At 43.9% G+C, this 26,471-nt stretch overlaps 1 protein-coding gene across 4 annotated transcripts in view; it reads right to left on the reverse strand.

The window, feature by feature from the left end:
- Positions 1-26,471, reverse strand: part of pikfyve (phosphoinositide kinase, FYVE finger containing) — a 180,198-nt gene that overhangs the window by 66,925 nt on the left and 86,802 nt on the right. For 3 of the 4 annotated variants that reach the window (XM_085985714.1, XM_085985715.1, XM_085985713.1), the window contains exons 11-20: positions 25,973-26,120; positions 22,127-22,294; positions 20,973-21,035; positions 10,182-10,311; positions 8,927-9,107; positions 8,538-8,612; positions 8,291-8,398; positions 7,946-8,086; positions 7,151-7,277; positions 1,995-3,220 (exon numbers count right to left, since the gene is read on the reverse strand). In XM_085985714.1, the coding sequence (XP_085841840.1) occupies positions 1,995-3,220; positions 7,151-7,277; positions 7,946-8,086; positions 8,291-8,398; positions 8,538-8,612; positions 8,927-9,107; positions 10,182-10,311; positions 20,973-21,035; positions 22,127-22,294; positions 25,973-26,120 (2,367 nt within the window). The remainder of the gene's footprint in view (positions 1-1,994; positions 3,221-7,150; positions 7,278-7,945; positions 8,087-8,290; positions 8,399-8,537; positions 8,613-8,926; positions 9,108-10,181; positions 10,312-20,972; positions 21,036-22,126; positions 22,295-25,972; positions 26,121-26,471) is intronic. The other variant, XM_085985716.1, reaches the window with a different exon arrangement.

The raw sequence follows: 26,471 nt of genomic DNA on the forward strand, positions 1-26,471 counted from the left end.
ATTATGGGCTCAAATCACAGAACTGGACTGAGATACACCAAAGGGGCAAAGACAGTATTCTATGATATCTTTTGGCTAGAAGACTAATGCATACAAGGTTTCCTTCATTCAGGGCGATGCTTTAAGCCCTACTGCACTTGTTCAATGTCTTCAGTTACATAAAACTAACATAAGCAAGCATGAAAAGCCACAGTCCATTTAACAGTCACTGGCAAAAGACAAAAATGAATATTTCTCACTGATCCCTGAAGTCAATCAACCACGGGACACGGTAGTGTAGTGGTTATGTTACTGGGCTAACAAACCAGAGAACACTAGTTCAAATCCCAACATGGCAGTTTCAGAATTTGAATTCTGTTGAAAAACTATGGAAGTGAAAAGCTAATATTAAAATGACAATGAAGCCGTAAGATTTTCGTAAAAACCTAACTGGATCACTAATGCCCTTTAGGGAAGGAAACTTGCGTCCTTATCCAATCTGGCGTATATGTGAATCCAGTCCTACCACAACATGGCCTAGCAAAGAATCAGTTTAATAAGAAGGACCACCACCACCACCTTCTTGGGTCAACTGGCCTCGTCAGTGACACCCATATTCCAAGAATTAATTTTAAAAAACATAATGGCCCAGATTTTGCTGTCAGCATCTTGCTCACCGCTTCCCTAAAAGTTTTTGCAGGCTTTAGAGTGGACTTGCTGTAATCCGGCATCTGATCTGTGCAGCGCCCTCCACAGGGCATCTGTGAGCAGACAAGTAACAGCGAGGCTCTTCAACCAATCAGATTGAAGAATCCTTGCTGAGAAACCCAAAGTCTAATCCAGGAAGTATAAATTAGGTTTAAATCATGCACAGAAAGTGGAATAAAGTTTGGGAAATAAGATAGGATTAAGAGACGTAAAAGAAACAGACAGAAAAAGTGAAGAAAAAACTCCCACACTAATTAACTTCTTAAGGAATGAGACTCCACACTTGTAAAATTAAAATTTCAGGGCCAGAGAGGTTGTTTGGCAGTAATTATCACAACGTTAAAATCCACCTACTTCTGAATGCACCAGCCCTAACTTTTTCAACCATTTTTTAGTGGGGAACTAGTGGGCAAGTACCTCAAATTCATGCTATTGCATTCATTTCCGTGTCGAGTCCATTGGTGAGGACTGTAACAGTGCAGGAGCAGGGCTCCTCTGACAGCTACTTCCGGATTTCCGAGTTTAACTGCGGATGTGCAGACGCCGGAAGTTGTTCAATTTACCCCGTTATAACGGTGAACGCTGTTAGCCTCACTGTTATTATCCTCGCAAAATCCGCCCCAAAATTAGTCTATTATAAAATTTGCAATAACAACATAATAAAACACACATTGTTATGTTTAACTCTATCTGACAAACAACATTCCATGATCTCAACAGGACAGGAGTCATAATATTCCAGGTTACTTCAACATCTCTACCCACCCTTAATCTCATAACATTGCAATTCTTCTCATATCCACTTTCTTTTTCATTTTAACTTAACATGCCTCCTCCTTGTTATTCATGAACAATGTGAACCATTTCAATATATTGTAGAAAGCTCAATTTCAAAACAGCCAAATTAGTGAAGGTTTTCAAAACAAAAATAGCACTTGTTTTTCAAGATAAGTTCATGCAAGCTACAAGAAAAATATCACATACAGCAGAGTGTTATGATCCATTAGTTTGCAGCAATAAAAATGTATGAAAGTAAAAGTACCCAAAACCAAATATAGTGTTTCAATTAGCTTCAGTTTGTTTTAAAATCTATAAATCAAAAACTAATATTGTAATCCTATTACCCCATTGAATGGTGTGGTGTATAGCTTTGTTAGGGATCAAAAAAGTAATGATCTCCGTGCTTAATGACATGGTTCTGGCTGGTGTTCAATGTATATTCTTCAAAACTAGATAGCTGATTATTGGGAATTTAAACCTATGACTTAAAAAAGCTGCTTTTTTTTTTTTTTAAATGACGTCCTTACCTTTGATGCCCACATTAAGTCATTCTGGGTTTGTCCTCGCTGGATTTCCTCTTCCCCATCTTTCATGGCTGTTTTATTACTGTCCTCTTTGCACTGCATAAAAGGATCCATTTCTTTGTTCTTTATCCTACCACCTCGAGCTCTATAATCAGCTAATAGTTTTGACAAGCTTTGGTTACTTCCTAAGGAATGAGTTATTCTGGTACTCAGCAGATCATGTGATGGAAGAATTTGAGTAGACTTTGCCTGCACATTCCCATTCAGTCCCTGAAGGTTTGTCAAGTCCTTCAGAAGTTGTTTCTTTCTCCTGCATTCTATTTCCTTAACATCTTTGTGTAAGAGGGGGGACCAATAGACTTGTTCTGGGAAGTAGTCTCTTGTTGGACACTTCATACCTTTAACAGTCAATAGGAAAGGCTCTCTGAAAGTAATGAAAGGAGATATGCAAAGAGTGACATCTTTCAGTTCCTGCTTGAATGCAACAGAATGGGATTTCAGCCTATCTTCTGAGGAAGTAACATGTTCAGTGATGAACAGATCAGTATCATCCTGAAGGGGATCACGGAAAAGTTTAGGCCCGTTTCCCACTGACTGATCACGTCCTGCATCAGAGTCATTTAGCAATCTGGGTTGCTCGTGTAAGAACACAGGATAAGTGTCTGGAGGCGTTTGGTCTTTCTTACTTTCAGATATCAGAGAGTCTATTATGGATGTATGGACACATGACGTCATAGGATGGTCAAGAAAAGGGCCATCAAAATCTGGAGGAGCGCCATCAGGTGTGGGACTCTCGGGTTTTACAAAAACACTTTCCCGAGAAACACTTTTTCTCAGCAGTTTCTCTTCCTCACAAAGTGTATTTTCTTTTGAACAGTCAAAACTCGTAGCTAGTGTAAATTCAGATACCAAGGAGATGCCTTCAATTGGAGCATCAGAGTCTTTAGAAAGGTTGCGAATCTTATCATTAAACAAGTCTTGTCCATCATTATCAGCAGTCTCACCATCAATAATGGAATGGATTGATCCACTTTTAGATAAACTTGGAGGCATTGCAAACTCATCCATAAGGAACGAAAGCTCTAGTTGAGAATGATAAGCTACACAGACCATGAATATGAGAATTTCTTTCACCCTTGCCAGCTCATATTCTGAAGCACCCCTCAGCTTCACAGTGCAGCCCAAATGTTGGGCACATCCTTCAAAAAACATGAGTGTCTTTGTGTGACCTAGGTGGGGAAAATGCAGATAAATTCAAGACATTTCCAAACAACATATCTGTTGCAAAGTCATCCACATATAAAATTGCCACCAGCATTTCTCTTTCTGACCTGATGCAACAGTTCTCCTGTTTACTGTATTTTTTTTACTATTGCTTAAGGTCTAAGTGCTAGTGAGTACAGAAATAGAAAAATAGAGCAGATGAATGCGTGGCTGGTGAGATGGTGTAGGAGGGAGGGCTTTGGATTCCTGAGGAATTGGAACCTTTTCTGGGGGAGGTGGAACCTCTACAAGCCAGATGGGTTGCACATCAATGGGAATGGGACCAACATCCTCACGGGAGGGTTTGCTAGTGCCGTTGGGGAGTGTTTAAACTAGCTTGGCAGTGGGATGGGAACCTAAGAATAGTCAGTAGGGAGGGAAGAAAAACTGGAATTGGAAAACAAAAACATAGAAAGTAAATTGGAAGGACAGAGGAATCAAGGGCTAGATAGTAGTCAACAAGGAGGTTTGCCTGTACTAAATGGTATATACTTCAATGCAAGGAGTATAGCGAAGGTAGATGAGCTGAGTACACAGGTAGATACTTGGGACTATGATATTATAGCTATTACAGAGACGTGGCCGAAAGAGGGGCAGGTATGGCAGCTTAATATTCCTGGTTACAGGATTTTCAGACGGGATAGAGAGGAAGGTAAAAAGGGAGGGGGGGTCGCGGTATTGATTAAAGCAACTATTACAGCTGTGAGGAGGGATGATATGTTGGAGGGATCATCAAACGAGGCCATATGGGTTGAATTGAAAAACAAAAAAGGGGCGATCACACTGCTGGGAGTGTACCATAGACCCCCAAACAGCGAGAGAGAGAGATAGAAGAGCAAATATGTAGACAAATTTCTGAGAAGTGCAAAAACTATAGGGCAGTAATAGTAGGGGATTTCAACTACCCCAATATTAACTGGGATCAAATTAGTGTGAAGGGTATAGAGGGTGCGGAATTCCTAAAATGCATCCAGGAGAACTTTTTTAGCCAGTGTGTAGCAAGCCCAACAAGCGAGGCGGCGGTTCTGGACATAGTTTTAGGGAATGAAGCTGGGCAGGTAGAAGGCGTATCAGTGGGGGAGCATTTTGGTGCTAGTGACCATAATTCAGTTAGATTTAAGGTAGTTATGGAAAAGGACAAGGATAGACCAGGAATAAAAATTCTAAATTGGGGAAAAGCAAATTTTGCTAAGCTCAGAGGGGATTTAGCCATAGTGGACTGGAAACAGCTACTTGAAGGTAAATTAGTGTCAGAGCACTGGGAGGCATTCAAGGAGGCGATCTGGAGGGTTCAGACCAAATATGTGCCCTTAGAGAAAAAAGGTGGGACTAACAAATCTAGAGCCCCCTTGATGTCTAGGGACATACAGGGTAGGATAAAGAAAAAAAAGAGGCGTATGACAGATACCGAGGGCTAAATACTCCAGAATCGTTAAAGGAGTACAGAAAGTGCAGGGGTGCAATTAAAAAGGATATTATGAAAGCAAAGAGAGAGCATGAAAAATTCTTGGCAAGTAAAATCAAGGAAAACCCAAAGATGTTTTATAAATATATTAAGAGTAAGATGATAACCAAAGAAAGGGTAGGGCCTATTAGAGATCATGAGGGTAATGTGTGTGGAGGCGGGAGACGTCAGTTGGGTTCTTAATGAATACTTTGCGTCTGTTTTCACAAAGAAGAGGGACGAAGCAGACATTGCTATCCGGGAGGAGTGTGAAATATTAGGATGAAATAAACATAGTGAGAGAGGAAGTATTAAGGGGATAAGCAGCTTTAAAAGTGGATAAATCCCCAGGCCCGGATGAAATGTATCCCAGGCTGTTACGCGAAGCAAAAGAGGAAATAGCAGAGGCCTTGACCATCATTTTTCAATCCTCTCTGGCTTCAGGTGCGATGCCAGAGGACTGCTAATGTTGTACCCTTGTTTAAAAAGGGATAGACCGAGTAATTACAGGCCAGTCAGCCTAACCTCGGTTTTGGGAAAATTACTGGAAAAAATTCTGAAGGACAGAATAAATCTTCATTTAGAAAGACACAGATTAATCAAGGATAGTCAGCACGGGTTTGTTAAGGGAAGGTCATGTCTGACAAACTTGATTGAATTTTTTGAGGAGGTAACAAGGAGGGTAGATAAGGGTACTGCGTTTGATATAGTGTATATGGACTTCAGCAATGCTTTTGATAAGGTTCCACATGGCAGACTGGTCACGAAGTTAAAAGCCCATGGGATCCAGGGCAAAGTGTCAAGTTGGACTCAAAAACTGGATCGGAGACAGGAAGCAGAGGGTAATGGTTGATGGGTGTTTTTGTGACTGAAAGGCTGTTTCCAGTGGGGTTCCACAAGGCTCAGTACTAGGTACCTTGCTTTTTGTGGTATATATCAATGATCTAGACTTGAATATAGGGGGTATGATTAAGAAGTTTGCAGATGATACTAAAATCGTCTGCGTGGTTGATACTGAAGGAGGAAACTGTAGACTGCAGGAAGATATCAATAAATTGGCCAGGTGGGCAGAACAGTGGCAAATGGAATTCAATCCGGAGAAGTGTGAGGTAATGCATTTGGGGAGGGCTAACAAGGAAAGGGAATACACATTAAATGGTGGGACACTGAGTAGTGCAGAGGAACAAAGGGACCTTGGAGTGCATATCCACAGATCCCTGAAGGTAGCAGGCCAAGCAGATAAGGTGGTTAAGGTAGTATACGGAATGCTTGCCTTTATTAGCCGTGGCATAGAATACAAGAGCAGGGGGGTTATGCGTCAACTGTGTAAAACATTAGTTAGTCCTCAGCTAGAGTACTGCGTGCAGTTCTGGTCACCACATTGCAGGAAAGATGTGATTGCACTAGAGAGGGTACAGAGGAGATTTACAAGGATGTTGCCGGGAATAGAGAATCTTAGCTATGAGGAAAGACTGGATAGGCTGGGTTTGTTTTCCTTGGAACAGAGGAGGCTGAGGGGAGATCTTATTGAGGTGTATAAAATTATGAGGGGCCTAGATAAAGTAGATAGAAAGGACCTATTTCCCTTAGCAGAGGGGTCAAAAACCAGGGGGCACAGATTTAAAGTAATTAGTGGAAGGTTTAGAGGGGAAATTTCTTCACCCAGAGGGTTGTGGGGGTCTGGAACTCACTGCCTGAAAGGGTGGTAGAGGCAGAAACCCGAATCACATTTAAAAAGTACTTGGATGTGCACTTGGGATGCTGTAACCTGCAGGGCTACGGACCAAGAGCTGGGAAGTGGGATTAGGCTGGATAGCTCTTTGTTGGCCGGCGCAGACACGATGGGCCGAAATGGCCTCCTTCCATGCTGTAACTTTCTATGATTCTAAGTGATGCCTCTAGTCAAAATACTAAAAAAGTGACCCAGAATGAGGCCTTAAACAGCAGAGTGAATGATCATCTGACTATGCAAGGCATAAATCCTATTTGTATGTGGATTTAGGTCAAGAGTTGGCATGGTGTCACATCCTGTGAATTTCTATATTTGCTGTTTATAGCATGATTTGGATTACAAATACTGCAAGTAGTAAAAATTCTGGTTTGCAAATAGCACCCACTGATCAATAACAATTTGTTTACCCAAGAAATTATAAAATGCTAGCCAGTTGTGACAAGCAAAACTCAATATTTCTGCTATTTGTAAACAGGGAAATTTTAAAATATTAAAAAAGGGGGAAAAATTGGGTCGCGCCCCCTTTGGGGTGCTAACTTCGCCGGGGAGCTACTTTTAGCATTTCATTGCCACAACTCCAAGAGGTTGAATAACCTACCAATATTCAACTGTCTAGCTCACGTATGAAATAAGGCCACCAGCACCCATGGAATTCCAGCATAAGCCCACCATCAGGAGAGGGGGGAAAAATGTGTAGATGCATGAGGTGCAGTTACTTACCATTAGGTAGCTGGAATGGCTGAAGGAAAAATTTATGGCACGATCCAAGGCGAGGCTTTGTAAGAAGCTGGTCCATCGACATAACCAAATCACCCTGGGTAACGCGGCTCACTCGGTCTAACACTTGCTATGCACAGAAACAAACGGGATGTTTGTAGTGATCGAGTTACACAGAAACAAACCTTGAAACTTCAACATTCCTTCCCTCACCAATTTGCAATCTTCTGCACTGGGCACACCCAATTCCCCTCCTAAAAGTCAAGCTAGTAAACCAACGGTCTGTTTAAACTTTCAAAGAATAGATTTTTTTTATACAGTAAATCATGAAATGCAGTATTTTTGATTTATGTTTACTTGCTGGCCCTCCCAGTGGTTCAGTGTGTATGCACTACAATACACCTCAGTGTCCTTGGGCAAGGCAGAGGAAATTCAGCCAGGATTCCTCCTCCTGATCACTACACAGTCATTTCTTTCCAAGCAAGCTTTGAAACAGTATCAACAGGAATAAGATAGCAATAGATAGTAATAGATAAATAAGATAGTAATAGTAAAGTTGCTCAAAATGTCATTGAAAAAGTAACTCACAAAAGAGGAATCAAGTTTACAGAATTTCAGAATCACTGGAAAATTGAACCAGTGATGCCAAAATCATGAAATGTATTTTGAGCAGCATTTACACAAGTTGTTTTCTCTTCTATAAACGCAAAAAATTGAAGATCTTATAAATTTCTGTCTGTAATGTATTGACAGGAAGTCAAGAAACTGAACGCTATGTGAAAAAATTGTGGTACTCACTGGCTTTACATTAATAACTAAGGTGATGCCATTTTCCAGAAGCATATCTTGAGCGATGCGAGAAACCGTCTTTTCCACAAGAACCAGATTTGGTCGAACGTCCACTATTCGCTGCACATAATTCTTCAGAAATTCTCTTTCCTAATTACCACAGTGAGGGTCACTGTTACTGTACAGTATTTATAAACCATGCTCCATAATAAAGTGAAGCACTGACAAACATAATGAAATTGTCTTACTGATTAGCTAGGAGCAATATAATCAAATAACTTGCATCCAGATGCAGACTAGAATTTAGGGATGTAAAATATTCATGAATGATATTTAACAATTTGAAACACAAACCTGTAGAACAATGGGATCGATGCATGTAAACTTGGTCTCCTCTCGATAGAGGTATTCAATGGAGCATTTCAACAGCAGAATCTTTGGATTTTTTATATAAGAATTCATCTGTGGAATTTGAGAGCCACAGTTATACTAAAAGAATGTTACTGAGCATGAACATAACTGTATAATGAACTGATTACCAATGACTGCTCTCTTTTAAAGTGTAAAAGATAATTAGCAAGAGATTGAAGCTTATTCTCACCTTCTTATGGGCGATGTTTTTTGTACAAACGAACCCATTCACAACTGCAGAATCAAATTTTTTACCACCAGGTATCTGAAAATGAAGGAGCAAATAAAGTATAATCTTGGGATACATTCCATGTTTAGCAAGCAAATTTATTTAATTTATTTGGAATCAAAGATTATTTTAATTTTAAAATTAGTTCTAACATTTAACTCCTGTTTTAAAAGGGCAAGTAGGTTAAGGAATGAGTAGAACAAAAGTAATTAGAAGTTCCAGCAGGTAGACTGTCATTGAAAAAACCCACAGATGATTGTGTTGATGTGAAGCTTTGTAAATTGAGCACAATTTTTCACACTGATGCTAATGTGTGCATGTAGATGTGACTCAGCTTCAGCAGATGATACCTTTTTTATATGAACAAATTGACGGATATCCATGTCATCATCATTGTTCTTGACATCTGGACGCACAGTCTGTACAACCTGGCGGACCACAGGAACAATTATGTCTCTCCAGGATAGAGAGAGAGACTCACTGTACAGCAGCTGCTGCAACAAGGCCATCATATGACTATGGTTAGCCGAACTGGATGTAAAAATAAGATAGAAAACATAAGTCAATCTATATTTTCCGCTACATCTAGTATACATGCTACCTGGTAACTTATGAAGCAATTAATTTTCAAATTGTCAACATTCCATTCTTGCTACAAGTGTAAGTAAATTTGAACTGAAAACTGCATTATCTTTAATGCACAGACAAGATACAAAATATTTGCTAGCATACAATTGTTGTCCTGTTTGCAGTTTAGAAGGTTAGCAATTATTAAAATAGTCACATAACCCAAGTTCTGGTTTTCAAAATACTATACAAATGAAGTTTTTCTGAACACCTGAACCAAAAACAGAAATGACAAAAATGAACAACTGCAAATTAATTATTGATTTTCACATATACAGGGGCAAATCTTTTATACAAATTACACATTATTGCTCATCTTAACTTTAAATGCTAGTGTGATAGCTTGTATAGTACAATTAATTCAAATAGATGTTGAAATTAATTAATATTTAAAACATCCAAACGAAATTCGATCTTCCATTTCTTTCTATAGTGGATAGAAAAGTTGCCAAACATTTTAAAGAGTGCTTTGTGCATTTTAAACATAAACAGTGCATTTTTGTGTAACATGTATCTTAAATAACATACAGGAAACTTCCTTTTATCCGGCACGGATGGGACCGACGTGGTGCCGGTTCATCAAAAATTCCGGATAACCGAACGCTATAGTAAAAGATAGGGAGAGCTGACAGCTTCGTATAAAGCAACAAACCCTGTTGCTTAGCAACAACTGTAGAACAATGAACACAAGTTTCAAGCGTCTCTGTAGCTTAGCAACAGCTGCAGCCACACCCTTGCACAGCACAGATGGAAGAAGGCAAATAAATATGAAGTAAAACCTACTCCTGAATTTTGCCGGTTAACTGACATTTCCGGTTATTTTAGGTGCCGGTAAATCAAAAGTTTCCTGTACCAGAGGGGGGAAAACCAATCTATTATTTCATATTCTGTCTCAAATTGAGCAAATAAAACTTTAGCTTTGAAAAATTGTAATAGAGCTACAATAGGTCACATTGCAACTTTTATATATGCACTTACAGTAGTCTCTCCATTGCTTGTTTCTCCCCATTTTCCTCCCGGAGGTGTTCCAGGGAGCTGTGATGCCACCCAAGTGGTGTAAAAAGAAGATCTTTGGATTTTTCTTCAACCCGACGATTAAAGAGAGATTCTGGAGGTGAAGTGTAGGAACAATTTAGAACATATCTTTCATCAGTTCGGAAGGAATTGCAGAAATTTAAATCTTAATTTTGTTTTCAGTACATTTTAAATAAAGTGTACCCAGTATAACTTATACTATGCTGCTGATTAAGAAATACACAGGATTTGGTTAGGTACTGCACATCAATATTTTCCAGATACAATGGGTTAAAAATTCAGCTTCTATGCTCACCAGCCCATGATTTTCTCTCTACTTGAGTGAATTGGCTGAAAATATGGGCTGGCAAGCACAGAAACAGAATTTCTATTCCCATTAAGTTTATTCTGGAATGTGACTGAACTAAAGGCATAATGAATGACTCGGATTTAGAAATTACTGCTGCTATCAGCAGACAAACACTCAATGTGATCATATGGCATTACTGTGTTTGCTGTCATATGTACACTTAACTGTTCATCAACATTCATTGCTAGGTCTACCATTCTAAATTTAGTTAACGGTATTCAACAGTAAACATTATTCTTAATGAAATCTATCATTTGTTTTTTTCCCCCCCATAGAGGTAATCTGGTCCTGGCATTTGGTTCAACTGATAAGAAAAGCAAGAACTGACATTTATATCTCATCTTATTATGTCCTCAGGATGCTTTAAAGTGTTTCACAGTCAATGAATAACTTTTGAAGTACAATCACTGTTAATTAGGCAAATGCAGCAGTCAACTGTGCACAGCAAAGTCCGTCAAACAACAAATGCGATGAATGACCAGGTAACCTGTGTTTTTGCTAACATTGGAGACATATTCTTTAAGATAATGTGAGAGCTTCTTCGAACAGTGCCATGAGATCGATTACATTGATTTGGAAAGCAGGCAGAACCTCATCTAAAAAAATGTCACTTCCTGCAGTATCAGCCCAGATTAAGTGCACAGTCCTGGGGTAGGCTTAAACCCATGATCTTCTGACTCAAGAGGTGGGAGTGTGACCAATTAAGTTTATATGTAAGTACAAACAACCAGTATTCCTTTCAAACTTTACTTAAATCTTTAGGCCATTTAGAAAGAAAGACTTGCATTTATGTAGCGCCTTTCACCGGACGACTCAAAGCGCTTTACAGCCAATGAAGTACTTTTGAAGTGTAGTCACTGTTGTAATGGGGGAAACGGGGCAGCCAATTTCTGCACAGCAAGCTCCCACAAACAGCAATGTGATAATGACCAGATCATCTTGTTGTGTATGTACCTTTAAGAGAATAACTGGTCTCAGACTGCAGTACCGGCAGTGACCACCCCTGTAAAAAAGGCGCTAGTAAGCCTCTGTAGTTTCAGTTTCCCGATTGACTCCTTTCAGTAAAGGCTTGTTTTGTTCAACTCCTGCTGTCCGTGTCTCAATCATACACGGACATAATACTGGTGACGAGCAGATACGAACTTACCTACAGTCTGCACCACCTCCTGGGATCCATTCCTGCAGCGAAGTGAGCAGAGGTCGAGGCCAGAAGGAAGAAAGCAGTAGAAACGGGCGTCGACCGTGGGCATCCGCCCCTGTGTTAGCGGAGTTGAAGATTGCTGGAGAAGCTGTCGAAAGCGGGGCCTGGTTCCTGTCAACGGTGCTTCAGCTAATCGGGCTGGTGGCAGGTAGTACACTGATCCTTCCTGGGCTGCGGCGGTCGCGAACTCAAGCGGGTGGCTTGCAACGGGGCCGAGCAGCGTTGTCAGGAAGAGGAGAGGGTGGAGCACACAGGGCGCGGCTGGTGCTACGAAGCCGGGCTGCGTATAGACCCGAGAAGAGGGAGGCAAGAGTCCCACAGGGTTGTTCCACGACGGGAAAATAATTAAAAAAAGAAATATTAAACGCGCAGGAAACCGCGAGGAGCTGCAGGTTGCAACGGAAACCGCGGAAAGCAGCGCTAGCAACAGCGGGGAAGAAGGCAAAAGCGCGGGAGGCGCCATCTTAATCAGCGGGGAAGAAGGCAAAGCGCGGGAGGCGCCATTTTAGATTTTCAAGATGCCGAAGACTGGCTGTATCACTGCCTTTGATAATACAATAGAGGACTGGACCACGTATGTGGAAAGAGTCGAGGTATATTGCGAGGCAAACGAAATAGCCGATGAGAAAAAGGCATAGGTATTGCTAAACTTAATGGGCGCTAGAACGTACGGCCTATTGCGGGACCTGATTACTCCAGCCAAACCGAAGGCGAAGAGTTTTAACGAAATTGTTGCTGTCCTACAGGAACACCTAAACCCTGCACCGCTGTTGATAGCCGAAAGATTTAAATTCCACAGGAGGACTCAGCATAAAGATGAGAGCAATGCTGAGTACCTTACGGAACTACGCAAGCTATCAAAGCACTGCCAGTTCGGAGCAGGGCTGGCCGATACACTACGGGACAAATTTGTCTGTGGACTCCTGAGTGAAGGAACACAGAAGAAGTTACTCTCAGAGAAAGAGCTGACGCTAGATAAGGCTTTCACAGCGTGGCAGTATCGTACGAAGCAGCAGCCAGGGGAGCTGCGGAAATTCAACAAAAGCCACAGGAATACGGCACCCACGAAATGACACGGGGATTTGCAAAATGTTATCGCTGCGGCAGAACAACCCATGACCAGAAGGACTGCTGGTCCAAGGACAAAATATGCAGGCAATGCGGAAAGATGGGACACATTGCACGAGTTTGCAGGTCTGGGAAGAAGACCAGCGACAACAAAAAGGCTACTAAGGAACCGTACAAGAAAATACAAAAGATGACGGACGGTAGTTCCGAAGACCAGATGAGCGATAGTGAATCCGGGAACAGGAGACTAAGCTGTCTCAAACTTCACAATGTAATCGCAAAAGAGGATCACCGAACCATTTGGGTCACCCTCACGATAGCAGGGTCCCAAGTTAAAATGGAATTGGATACAGGATCAGTGCTAACCGTCATGAATCGACGAGACTACGAGCGGCTATTCTCACACATACCCTTGAGAGACATCCATCGTCTTGACGACGTATACGGGGCAAAAAGTATACCCCAGAGGAAAATAAGGGTGCCTGTCGAATACAACGGCAAGAAAATATGGAAATTGTACCTCTAAATGCTGCAAAATGGTGGACCACCATTATTGGGACGTGAATGGATCAGGAAGAAAAGCTTAGATTGGCACTCCATTCATGCAATGACGGTGGATGGTAAAAAAGATGAGTCACTCCTGGACGATTGTCAACAATCTTAGCTAATGCCAAAGAGGTATTTCAACAAGAACTGGGAACTCTTAAAGGTGTAACCGCCTCGATAAAAATAGAAGAGAATGCAATTCCCAAGTTTTTCAAAGCAAGACCGGTACCATTTGCAATTCGCCCAGCCGTCGAGGCAGAGCTGGAGAATCTGGAGAACGCAGGCGTGTTGTCTAAGGTCGACTGGGCGACACCCATCGTTCCTGTCATGAAGAAAACGTCAAGCAATAAGTCTGAGGAGCCAAGGAAGGTTCGCATCTGTGGGGATTTCAAGGTGATGGTGAACCCAGTCCTTCACACAGTACAATATCCTCTTCCAAGGATAGAAGACATCTTCGCCTCACTGTCTGGAGGGAAGCGTTTTACAAAAATTGACCTAGCACAAGCATATTTGCAGATGGAGGTTGAAGAGTCCTCTAGGAAGTATCTCACGATAAACACTCACAAAAGGTCTTTACCAGTATCATCGATTGGTATTCGGAGTAGCATCGGCTCCGGCAATATGGCAAAGAGCGATGGAACAAGTCCTGCAAGGGATTCCGGGGACTCAGTGTTACTTGGACGACATCCTTGTGACAGGTGAAGATGACAGTGAACACCTTAACAACCTAGAACGGGTGCTCACTAGACTACGGGAACATGGGCTACAAGCCAACCGCCCCAAGTGCAAGTTTTTTAAGAAACAGATATCGTATTGTGGCCACGTGATTGATGAAGAGGGGTTACATAAGTCCCGTGACAAAATTGAAGCGGTTGTTAAGGCCCCAGCGCCTGAAAATGTGTCGCAACTGAGGTCATTCCTCGGATTGGTGAATTACTACCATAAGTTTTTGCCGAATTTGTCGACAATCCTGCACCCACTGAACGCCCTGCTACGAACGGGAGTAGCATGGAAATGGAGCAATGACTGTAAGCGGGCCTTTCAGAGGAGTAAGGACTTAATCACTTCAAGAGAAGTATTGGCTCACTACAACCCAGCACTGCCGATCAGACTGGCGTGTGATGCGTCTCCCTACGGCATTGGGGCGGTACTGTCACATAAATTCCTTGATGGTTTAGAGAGGCCGATAGCTTTTGCGTCACGCTCGTTAACTTCTGCCGAGCATATCTACGCCCAGATTGACAGAGAGGCCCTCAGCCTAGTGTGGGGGGTGAAGAAGTTCAATCACTACCTGCACGGTCAAAAATTTACTCTACTAACCGATCATCAACCTCTTGTCTCCATTTTCAACCCTCAGAAGGGCGTACCAATTGATGCACTATCAACAACGCCAAAGACTACGAGTTGAACTTATACGAAGTAGGCTTTTATTGACTAAGAACTGGAGCATGCCTCTGCTAGTGGATCCATCCTAAGAGCTCCCGGGGGGAAGGGTGGTGAGTCACCTTTATACCCGGGCTTAGGGGTGGAGCCAGGGGCGGAGACATGCCCGGACCTGTACAGAGTTAGCAGTGGTTTACCACATTCACCCCTCGTTTAAGAGAGTCCGGCGGGGTGAAGTGTTTCAAAAGTTCGTATACGAAAGTCTCTCCGGGGGTCTTGTCTGCCGTAATGATCTTCGTGGTGCCGGTTGCGGCGGTTCTTTGCCCGCGGCCGCTTCTCGCGTGGGACGGAGCACTGGCGTGTCGTCCTCTCGGGGTAGGGATGGCACCGGCATGTCGTCAGTTCGTGGTAGACACCCCGGTGGTGCGTCGTGGGTAGTGGTGGTGGGTGGAGGTAGTGGATGGTGATCGATGGTGTTTCGGGTGGTACCTGAGGGTGCGAGGTCTCGAATTGAGACTGTGCCCTCCCGCCCGTCAGGATACGCCGCCACGTAGGCGTACTGTGGGCTGGCGTGGAGGAGGTGAACCTTTTCGACCAGGGGGTCCGTCTTATGGCTCCTCACGTGTTTCCTGAGCAGGATGGGTCCCGGAGATGTCAGCCATGGCGGTAGTGATGTCCCCGAGGTGGATTTCCTGGGGAAGACGAACATCTTCTCGTGAGGGGTGGCGTTTGTGGCAGTACAGAGCAGTGATCGTATGGAGTGGAGCGCATCGGGGAGATTGGGAGGCCCTTGGATTTTAGGGCGAGCATGGCGGTCTTCCACACCGTTGCGTTCTCCCTCTCTACCTGTCCGTTACCCTGGGGGTTGTAGCTGGTAGTCTTGCTCGTGGCTATGCCCTTCTCGAGCAGGTACTGGCGCAGCTCGTCGCTCATGAATGACGAGCCCGTCGCTGTGGATGTAATTGGGGAAGCCAAATATGGCGAACAGGTCGTTGAGGCACCTGATGACTGTGGCGCTGGTCATGTCCGGGCAGGGGATGGCGAAGGGGAAACGGGAGTACTCGTCAATAATATTGAGGAAGTACGTGTTGCGGTCAGAGGAGGGAAGGGGCCCCTTGAAATCTACGCTGAGACGTTCGAAGGGGCGGGTGGCTTTCATCAGGTGTGCCCTGTCTGGCCTATAAAAATGCGGTTTGCATTCGGCACAGACCTGGCAGTTCCTGGTCATGGTCCTGACCTCGATGGAGTAAGGCAGGTTGCGAGCTTCAATAAAATGGAAGAACCTGGTGACCCCCGGGTGGCAGAGATCATTGTGGCAGGTCCGTAGCCTATCGACTTGTGCGTTGGCACATGTCCCACGGGATAGGGCGTCTGGGGGCACATTAAGTTTCCCGGGCCGGTATAAGATATCGTAGTTGTAGGTGGATAATTCGATCCTCCACCGCAATATCTTATCATTTTTGATTTTCCCCCTTTGTCTGTTGTTAAACATAAATGCTGCTGACCGTTGGTCAGTCAGCAGGGTGAAACGTTTACCGGCCAGGTAATGCCTCCAGTGCCGTACAGCCTCCACTATCGCCTGGGCCTCCTTCTCGACTGAGGAGTGTCGAATTTCGGGGCCCTGGAGGGTCTGTGAAAAGGCCACGGGTCTCCCCGCCTGGTTAAGGGTTGCGGCTAGGGCGAAGTCGGATGCATCGCTCTCCACTTGGAAAGGGATGGACTCATCCACTGCGTGCATTGTGGCCTTCGCAATGTCCTCTTTTATGAGGGTGAAGGCCGCACGGGCCTCTGCCGTCAGGGGGAAGGAGGTTGACTTGATGAGGGGCCGGGCTTTGTCCGCATAGTTGGGCACCCACTGGGCGTAGTAAGAGAAGAACCCTAGGCATCTCTTCAGGGCTTTTAGGCAATGGGGGAGGGGTAGTTCCAGGAGGGGGCACATTCGGTCGGGGTCGGGGCCGATGCCTCCGTTTTCCACCACGCAGCCAAGAATAGCGAGGCGCGTGGTGCAGTACATTTTTCTCTGTTGTATGTCAGATTCAGCCGTTGGGCCATACGGAGGAATTTTTCTAGGTTGGCGTCGTGGTCATGCCGGTCATGGCCGCAGATGGTGACGTTGTCTAGATAGGGGAAGGTGGCCTGTAGCGCGTTCTGGTCAACCATCCGGTCCATCTCCCTTTGGAAGACCGAGACCCCGTTGGTGACGCCGAAGGGGACTCGGAGGAAGTGGTAGAGGCGACCGTCAGCCTCGAAGGCCGTGTACTGGCGGTCCTCAGGCCTGATGGGGAGCTGGTGGTATGCCGACTTCAGATCAATCGTCGAGAATACCCGGTATTGTGCTATCTGGTTGACCATGTCAGATATGCGGGGAAGTGGGTATGCGTCTAATTGCGTGTATCGATTGATCGTCTGGCTGTAATCAATAACCAGGCGCTGTTTTTCGCTGGTCTTCACTACCACCACTTGGGCTCGCCATGGGCTGGTGCTGCCCTCGATAATCCCTTCCCTCAGGAGTCTTTCTACTTCTGATTTAATAAAGCTCCTATCCCCGGCACTGTACCACCTGCTTTTAGTAGCAATTGGCTTGCAGTCTTTGGCGAGGTTAGCGAACGGGGGGGGGGGGGGGGGGGGGGGGCGTTTGACCTTCAGGGTGGACAGGCTGCATACTTTGCGCGGCGCCGTGTTTAAATTCTGCCGGCTGCAGACTGTAAGTGGGGGCAGGGGCCCGCCATATGCCATCGTGACGCTCTCCAGATGGCACTGGAAGTCTAATCCTAGCAGTACAGGAGCGCAGAGCTGTGGCAGGACGAGGAATTTAAAATCTCTGCACTCCACGCCGTTCACTGTCAGAGTCGCTACACAGTAGCCGCCGACGTCCGCCGTATGGGACTTGGAGGCCATAAAGACCTGGTGGCGTGTGGGCATAACCGATAGGGAGTAGCGTCACACCGTGTCGGGGTGGATGAAGCTCTCCGTGCTTCCGCAGTCGAAAAGGCAATTTGTGGCATGGCCATTTACCTTTACGTTCATCATGGACCTGGCTAGTTGATGGGGCCTAGATTGGTCCAGGGTGATGGAGGCCATCGTCGAGGTCGGTGGGTCGCTGTAGTATTCGCCCGCGCCGGGGGCCTGGTCCCGAAATGGTGTCCAAGATGGCGGCTCCCCCGCGGCTGGTGGTGCCCAAAATGGCGGCCCGCACGGCTCACACGTGGCTGGTGGGGTCCAAAATGGCGGCCTGCACAGTTCACATGCGGCGCTGCTGGAATTGGGGGTCGATTTCGCCCTGCACACTCTCGCGTAGTGGCCTTTCTTGCCGCATTTGGAGCAGGTCGCGTCCTTTGCTGGGCATTGCTGTCTGGGGTGCTTGGCCTGGCCGCAGAAGTAGCATTTCTGGCCTCTGGTCATTGCAGCTGTAGTTGGGCTGCTGGCGACTTGTGGCCTTACCGGGTCCCAAGATGGCTGCTCCAGTGACATCCACGTGGCCATCCGGTCAGGGAGGTAGGCGTCCATGTTCTGGAGGACCACGTCTAACGAGTTAGCGAGGGCCACCGTCTTCTGCAGGTCGAGCCCCCTCTGTTCCAGCAGCCTCTGCCGTGTATAGTTGGACCTGATGCCGGCTACGTAGGCGTCTCGGATCAGGTCTTCCGTGCATTCCTTGGCCGTCACCGCTTTGCAATTACAGGCCCGGCCGAGGACTCTCAGTGCCAGTAAATATTCGGCGCCCGATTCCCCGGGGCGCTGTTTTCGGGTAGCCAGGAGGTGTCTGGCGTAGACCTCGTTAACAGGCCTCACGTATTGTTCCTTTAGCGTCGCGATGGCGGCCGCGTAAGTTGTGGCGTCTCGGATGATCGGGTAGACTCGGTGGCTCACCCGCGAGTTCAAGACAAGCCGTTTCGCGTCATCTGTAGTGACGGTAGTGCTGGAGGCCTCCAGGAAGGCTTCGAAACAGCTCAGCCAGTGTTCAAAGTTATTGGCTGCATCTGCTGCTTGAGGATCCAGGTCTAAACATTCCGACTTCAAGATTTGCTCCATGTCGAAAATTTAGTCAATAAAATTGATGCACTAACAACAACACCAAAGACTACGAGTTGAACTTATACGAAGTAGGCTTTTATTGACTAAGAACTGGAGCATGCCTCTGCTAGTGGATCCATCCTAAGAGCTCCCGGGGGAAGGGTGGTGAGTCACCTTTATACCCGGGCTTAGGGGTGGAGCCAGGGGCGGAGACATGCCCGGACCTGTACAGTTAACCGTGGTTTACCACACAGACATGTACAGAGTTAGCAGTGGTTTACCACACTGATAATGACAGCGCAACGGCTGCAGAGGTGGTCTCTTTTCCTAGGGGCACACCAATATGACATCGAGTACAAAGGAACTAAACAGCATGGGAATGCTGATGGATTGTCACGCCTACCGTTGCCGACGGTGGAAGAAGACGACCTTGCAGTGGATCCAATGGAGTTATTCCACTCGACCATAGTCGAATGTCTCCCTGTGACGAATGCAAACATAGAAAAGGAAACACGGAATGACCCGACACTATCACGGGTCTATGATTTAACGGTGAAGGGATGGCCAGCACATGGCGAACCACTGCTGCCAGCATTCTCGCCGAGAAGAGAACAGCTGTCAGTGTGCAGAGGAACCTTGATGTGTGGATCCAGAGTAGTAATTCCACCTAAGTTGACGGATAGAGTGCTCAATGAGCTTCATGAGGGTCATCTGGGTGGGGTAAAAATGAAGAACTTAGCCAGAGTGTTTGTGTGGTGGCCGGGAATCGATAGAGAAATCGAAGAGATGACCAAGAGCTGTGCAGGATGCCAGAAGGTCCAAAACGCCCCACCACAAGCTCCTCTGCATCCATGGGAGTGGCCCTCATCTCCATGGCAAAGGGTGCACATTGATTTTGCTGGTCCCTTCATGGACTCGATGTTTTTAATTGCGGTGGATGCACATTCAAAGTGGCCAGAAGTAATAAAAATGTCCTCAACCACCACGGAAAAAACTATCACAGTTTTACGAACCATATTCGCCAGGAATGGGCTGCCTGAACAGATTTGCTCTGACAATGGACCACAGTTTGTGTCTGAAGAGTTCCGGAGGTTCTTAAAGAACAATGGTGTTAAGCATTACACATCTGCCCCATATCATCCAGCCACTAATGGATTGGCCGAGAGGTTTGTTCAAACATTCAAGAAGGCTATCAAGGCAATGTGTAATGAAGATATACCCCTACAACACAAGGTGGACAACTTCTTGTTTCCCTACCGGAATGCGACACATGCGGTTACCAACCAAACTCCAGCCATGATGTTCTTCAATCGAAGACTACGATGCCGCTTGGATTTGGTTAAGCCAAACGTCCGAAGAGATGTGGAAAACAGGCAGTTTCAGAATATGAATGAAAGGCCGACCAGGAGTTTTAAGATAGGTCAACCAGTTTTGGCCCGGGACTACCGCACTGAGAAATGGCAGCCAGGAATGATCTGTACACGGCAAGGACCTCTCATGTATACCGTGGACGTTGGAGAGAGCATTGTAAGACGCCATGCTGACCAGATTCTAGAGTCACTGGAAAACATCAACTCCACACCACGATCTGATACACCTGGTAATGAAATCGACGTACCAATTGCAGCTACCGCAGAATCGGTGATATTGGAAGCAGATGAACCAAACAACGACATTGATCCCGACTCAACCTTGCCAGTGGAACCTGATACCCCAAAGAGGCGTTATCCAGACAGAATCAGGAAGCCTCCTCAAAGACTGAACTTATAATTGCTTAAACTTAACCAATGTATCTAGCAACCGTAATTGTGATTGTAATTAGTTATCATTTAGTTGTTAAATGAATGTTATGTACTGTTTATCTAAAAGGGGAGGAATTGTTGTGTATGTACCTTTAAGAGAATAACTGGTCTCAGACTGCAGTGCCGGCAGTGACCACCCCTGTATAAAAGGCGCTAGTAAGCCTCTGTAGTTTCAGTTTCCCGATTGACTCCTTTCAGTAAAGACTTGTTTTGTTCAACTCCTGCTGTCCGTGTCTCAATCATACATGGACATAATACATCTGTTTTTGTTGCTGGTTATATTTAAGGCAAGTTCAGTCACTGTTACAGATCCCTTGAACAAAACATTTTGTAGTTCATATCTTCATGAATTTTATGTATAAAATTTCACTTACCTTTAATAAAAGCATCACTTATACCAATGATTTGTTGTACTCCATCTTCAGATACCAGGAACTCTGTCAAACAGATGAGGTAAATTGGCATGGTTTAGCAAGCTGCAACACTAAGCAGCTGTAGATTTGTTATCCACAGTACACAGTCCACATGCCTACAAATTACTACTAGAATTGAAATCAGCACTTTTATCAACATTTTTTTAAACAGTAGTCAAACTAAGTCAATTTGTCAACATAAATCAAAGTTTGCATACCCCATCTTTAAGAATTGTAGCATTCAAAAATACTAAACCATTTAGTCTATATCCCACAATGTCCTCTTCTGAACAAAGGCTGTGTGAAAAGGTTAGCTACCAACAAGCAACACATACACAGAGCAGACGAGACAAAACTTGGTATAGCACAGGAACAGGATAAGAGAAAACACTCAAATACCAAAATCAAATAGATGCATATTACTCAGCAAATTATGGGGTCTTGCAGCAACGACGACATTAGCTTAGGGAGGCTGAGATACAAGGAGGTACTTGTTCAACAGCAGCACTGTGAAGTAAGTGAATGAGGCGACTATGGTTTAAAATTGACAGGCCAAGAAAAGATGAAAAATTAACAAGAACAGAGACACAAGACAACATAACTTGTAGATATCCAGCATAGCAAAAAGACAACAGCATGTCATCTGTAAAGCTAGATCAGTCACAATGCAAAAGCTGGCTGCAAAGCAGGTAGAAGAACTGTAATGTTATCATGCAAAAATCTGGAAGAAAATGCTACAGCACCGATGATTATATATTTTTTTAATAGAGGGGTCGGTGATGAGGGAGGGGGGGTGGGGGTGGGGGGAGGGGCGGGGAGAAGAGGAAAATATAATCAGGACTGTTTCATTGGCAAGCCAAGGTGCAAAGACAGCCCGGTATTCAGAGGCATTAGGGTACTTATTCAATAAAAAGTACAGCACTTTTTTTTTTATATAAAAAGGGAATTTTCCTCAAAGTAAAACCTAGGGTTCAAAACTCTACACTAACTGTGAGGAGTCAGCCATTGCTTAATTTTCAGTCTTGGGCATCATCTTCATCCAAAACATTGGACTACAGAACCACACTTCATTCCTACCACTGGCTCTTTCATTGTGTTTTTTTTCCCTTCCATACCTTTCTGATCTGCTGGATGTGTTGGGACATACGGGTACTTGGAATGTTTCTTGATGTGAAAGTTGACATTGTCCAGTTCCACATTTAGGCTGATAGAAGCTGCAGAGTCGCTGTCCACGACTGACTGAAAGCTGCTTACTGATGTACGCTTGCTAGGGCTGGAAAAGCCTGTAAAAAATTATGACTGTGTTCGTGGAAATTCAAGCAAAGCACTTTCAGCCTAGGACATGCAAATTGCGTACCAATCCAGGTTACAGCTTGTATTTTTTTATTTTTTTTATTTAACACTAAACCACTTGGTATTCAATTCTGAATCAGTTTGTTGTGACCCAATAGAGCCTGCGTCACAGTGATGGCAAACCTATGGCACAGGTGCCCAAAGTTGCAAACATGGTTAATTCTAGTGGAGCGTGTAAACACAACCTACAAATAAATTTAAACCAAATTTTTAAAATCTTAGTTTGCCCAAGGTATTTGGCAGCAATCCAAGATTTTTGCATGCCATGACATTAAGTCATACTCGCACGTGAAGCTTGCATATCAATTGGCTTGTACCTTGGGCACATTTCCATTTAGATGAGTCCGCATGGCTAATTGGAATGGGAACATTATTGGCCTGAAACAGGGAGAGCTATAGAGACCATGAAGCAGAGAGAGAGATGTCTCACTGAGGTTGGCATTCAACAATCTGGTAAGTCTACACTTTGTCACTTAATGGCCCAATTTCAAAAAGATTCGTCATCGCCATTATATCATATTACTTTTCTTTAACAGATTATGCTCCCGAAAATAAAATGAAAATGTCATCAAGTCGTGTGGGCACCATGTTCTTGTTGCTCGCCTGCTTTACCACAGCTCTGCAGCTTTTTTTCCCCTGTCCTCGATACTTCACACTGATCGCTCAATTTTTTAATGTATATAAAATGTTTCTACCTCAATTTGTTTTTGTAACATGTATACCATAGTCTGTTTAATGTCAAACATTTGCTGGAAAATTGCATGCTATTGTAAAGCTATTACTGTTTACCTAGTTCCACTTAATAGTTTTCTCCACACTTCAGAAACACATGAAAGTTCTCCTTCTCAAAGAAGCTATATTCATGACCAATATAACCTTGCAGAATATCTACATTTTGAAGTATCCAAAACAGCATTTGAGGGGGAGGGACAGGAACACACAGAGAACTCCTTTTAAAAATTAAATTTGCAGTAATAATTCCTGTCACTTACATAAATGTCCTGGCATGGATGTGTGAAACAACAGTACAAGTCATGAACGTTCTCACAACTATGACCAATAACTACAGATAGAATATGAATACACCACACAGTACAACATAGCATGTATTCTGTAAATTGAGCAACCACATTTCCACCAAAAACAATGCTCAAATCGCAAAACTAGCCAGTTAATGAAATAATACACACTGTATACTAATTTTACAATATGTTCTATGCTGTATTAGGAATAAAGCTTGCCTACGGAAAGAAATAATCTTGCGCAAAATGGACTGATTTGAACTCTTGGCTGCACTGAAAACAGACCCTTACAAGTGTGCTATAAGATTGTGGTGGGTGCTTAAAGTAATTTCTGTTTTCTGATGTTGATCTCCACATTTTAATAAATGAAATATACTAATCGACACATGGGACGGGGAATCTTACCGATTTTGCACAATTACAAAATAGGAAGTGAAAAAAACAGTAAAGAAAAGCAAGCACCACTCATCAAAGTTAGAACTTAGTAGTGGACAGCAAACATACACACATATGTACAGTGTTCAAGTACAAAGGAAGCTACACAAGGCAATTTTCTTTATTATTTTTTTTAAAAACCTCCCATTTAAATATGTCAAAAGACAAACTTTTAAATCATTTATGAAATGGAGTACATAAAATGTAAATGTATTACCAACAAAACATTTTCAATGGATATTACTTTACTGCACAAAAATTCTCACATGTACGCTCCACTGCATAGATATTTACATAGCGACAGTGGAAGCCTTGTACCCACACAGATCAGCTTTAATATTCTTTGGTGCCCCTTGTTTTTCTTCTTTTCTGATTTTCCTAGGCCACATACCTCTTGCAGTCAAGACTGGGAAAGTGATCTGCTCTATAGCCCCCTCTTCATCCCATGTAGTTTACAAAGAAGTGAACACAAGAGGCCCGATTGACCACCTTTTCTTCCCCCACTCCCTCCATGTGGGGAATTGCTTTACCCTCTTCAGCACCACGCCACAGCAGCAGAGTATGGAATTAAATTGGGTCATATCTATCCATGTCGCTGCCCATTGCTGCTGCTATTCCAATGCACTGTACAGCCTCTCCACCCCATTTCTCAAAACCATGGTTCAAAGTTAGCATTGTCATAAAGTTACATTAGACTAAAACTTTGTATCATTTTACTCAAAGCATTATTTCTTTGTGTTGCAAAAGTCTATTGAAATTAGTCGTCTGCCCCTTCACTATTCCATGGCAAGTTTGTTTTTCTTTTTAAAATCTTGAGGAAAAACATAGCTTACTTAAAAAGTGCTATCATGTACAGGTAGACTATCCTTTATCCGAACTTCCGAAAACCGAAAGTTTTTTCGTTCAGCGTAAGCCGTGCGCACGACATGACCAGAGTGGCACACGACTTACGCTGAGCAGGGCAGAGGGTCACAGAGTTCCCTCCTGGGTAGGAGATTGCAGGCCGAGCCGGGCAGTGTGAAGGAGGTACCGGGAGAGTGAACCCAACAATACAGCGGCCCGTCCGATATTCTTTTCTCCCACCCCGACCCAACCCGAACTGCGGCCCGTCCGATATTCTTTTCTCTCCCCCCCCACCCCCCGACCCGTCCGATATTCTTTTCTCCCCCCGCCCGACACCCGTCCGACCCCCGCCCCGACCTGAACCGCGGCCCGTCCAATGTTCTTTTCTCCCCCCCACCCGACCCCCGACCTGATTTGCGGGCCTGCTTAGTAGGAGTCAGCCAATATCTGGCTTTCCAGAGAAGCAGGAAGGGGAATGAGACACGGAACAGTCGCAAGAGGTAGCCTGAACTTTTAAAATTTATATTAAATACAAATTTTCCAGTCTTATAATAATACCTTCTGAAATCCGAAAAATTCCAAAAACCGAAACTCAGCTGGTCCCAAGGCTTTTGGATAAGGGATAGTGTACCTGTACCAAGTGTTGATCACAGATGTTTCCAGAAATTCTCAAATACCAAAAGCTCTGATGCGTTTTCCTATTTACATCACCAGAGCACAACATATTTTCTAGTCTGTCTCTCCCACTCAAACCCTGCTATCCCAGGGAATCTGAACTAGCTGCAGATTCATAATCTAATTAAATATTAGTCATACAAAAAGCCAATTGCTGCAACTACTCTAAACTCTTGAATACCTTCCTGTGTCAAGACTGCAGGCTGCTAACTGGACTGATGAGGAACTCATTCTGCATGGTGTGGACCTATTCCAGTAACTGCAGTGAGATATAGGGGGTTACAATTGACCAGAACTTTTTCTCTACTTTCCACAAATTTTTTATTAATGCGCACCACCAATTTCACAGATGCAAAATAACTAAGTGCTCTCAGAATGTTTACTGAGTAGCACTTTTTTCTAAGCAAAAGTTTCGCTGGAGTCAGGTTTCTACTTCTCTCCTTTTAGGAAAAAGTTAATTCAGCAAGAACTATATACAAGCAAAAAAATTGCTGTTTATACGCTTCAAATTATTTGTTCTTCACATAGGCAACACAAATATCCAAATACTACTAACATGTTAGCTCTCACTTCTCTCCACCCCTCAGTATAATGCATTAACCTCATCTGCTGCATCATTAAAATGTGACTTACTTTGCATGATTTCTTCTCCATCATCCTGCATCTGCTCAGTGTCACTGTCATCAAACTTAATGTCTTTAAACCACGATGGTTCAGAATTGCCTTCCACCGAATTTACTGAATCGCTGTCAGGAGAGGGTGTCTCAGAAAACTCTGTGCTCTGGAATGCAGACATTGGTTTTTAAAATCAGAGTCAAAATTATATGGAAAAGAAAACTCCTCTTCCTGTACAAAACCAAAATCCTGTACTTAGCATGGCAGAAGAATTTTAAAATTATTTTGAAACAGGCGAGTTATAAATGTCAACGTCAAAATGGGAACACTCAAATACTAGATACAACAGAGACTAACTCTTTCAGCATGAAATATGAATATATAGATAAAAATACTTCCCATTGTTCAATAACTTCCTTAGACACCACTTCCATTTCACTAATTTGTTTATTGTTTAACACCCAGGGAAGTTTGAAATTTAATACCTCCAAGCAAATATTACGGGAACTTGCTAGAA

The sequence above is a fragment of the Somniosus microcephalus genome, chromosome 4 (genome assembly GCF_052327205.1).
Source record: "Somniosus microcephalus isolate GS21.2 chromosome 4, FLI_Smic_1.0, whole genome shotgun sequence".
NCBI lineage: Eukaryota > Metazoa > Chordata > Chondrichthyes > Squaliformes > Somniosidae > Somniosus > Somniosus microcephalus.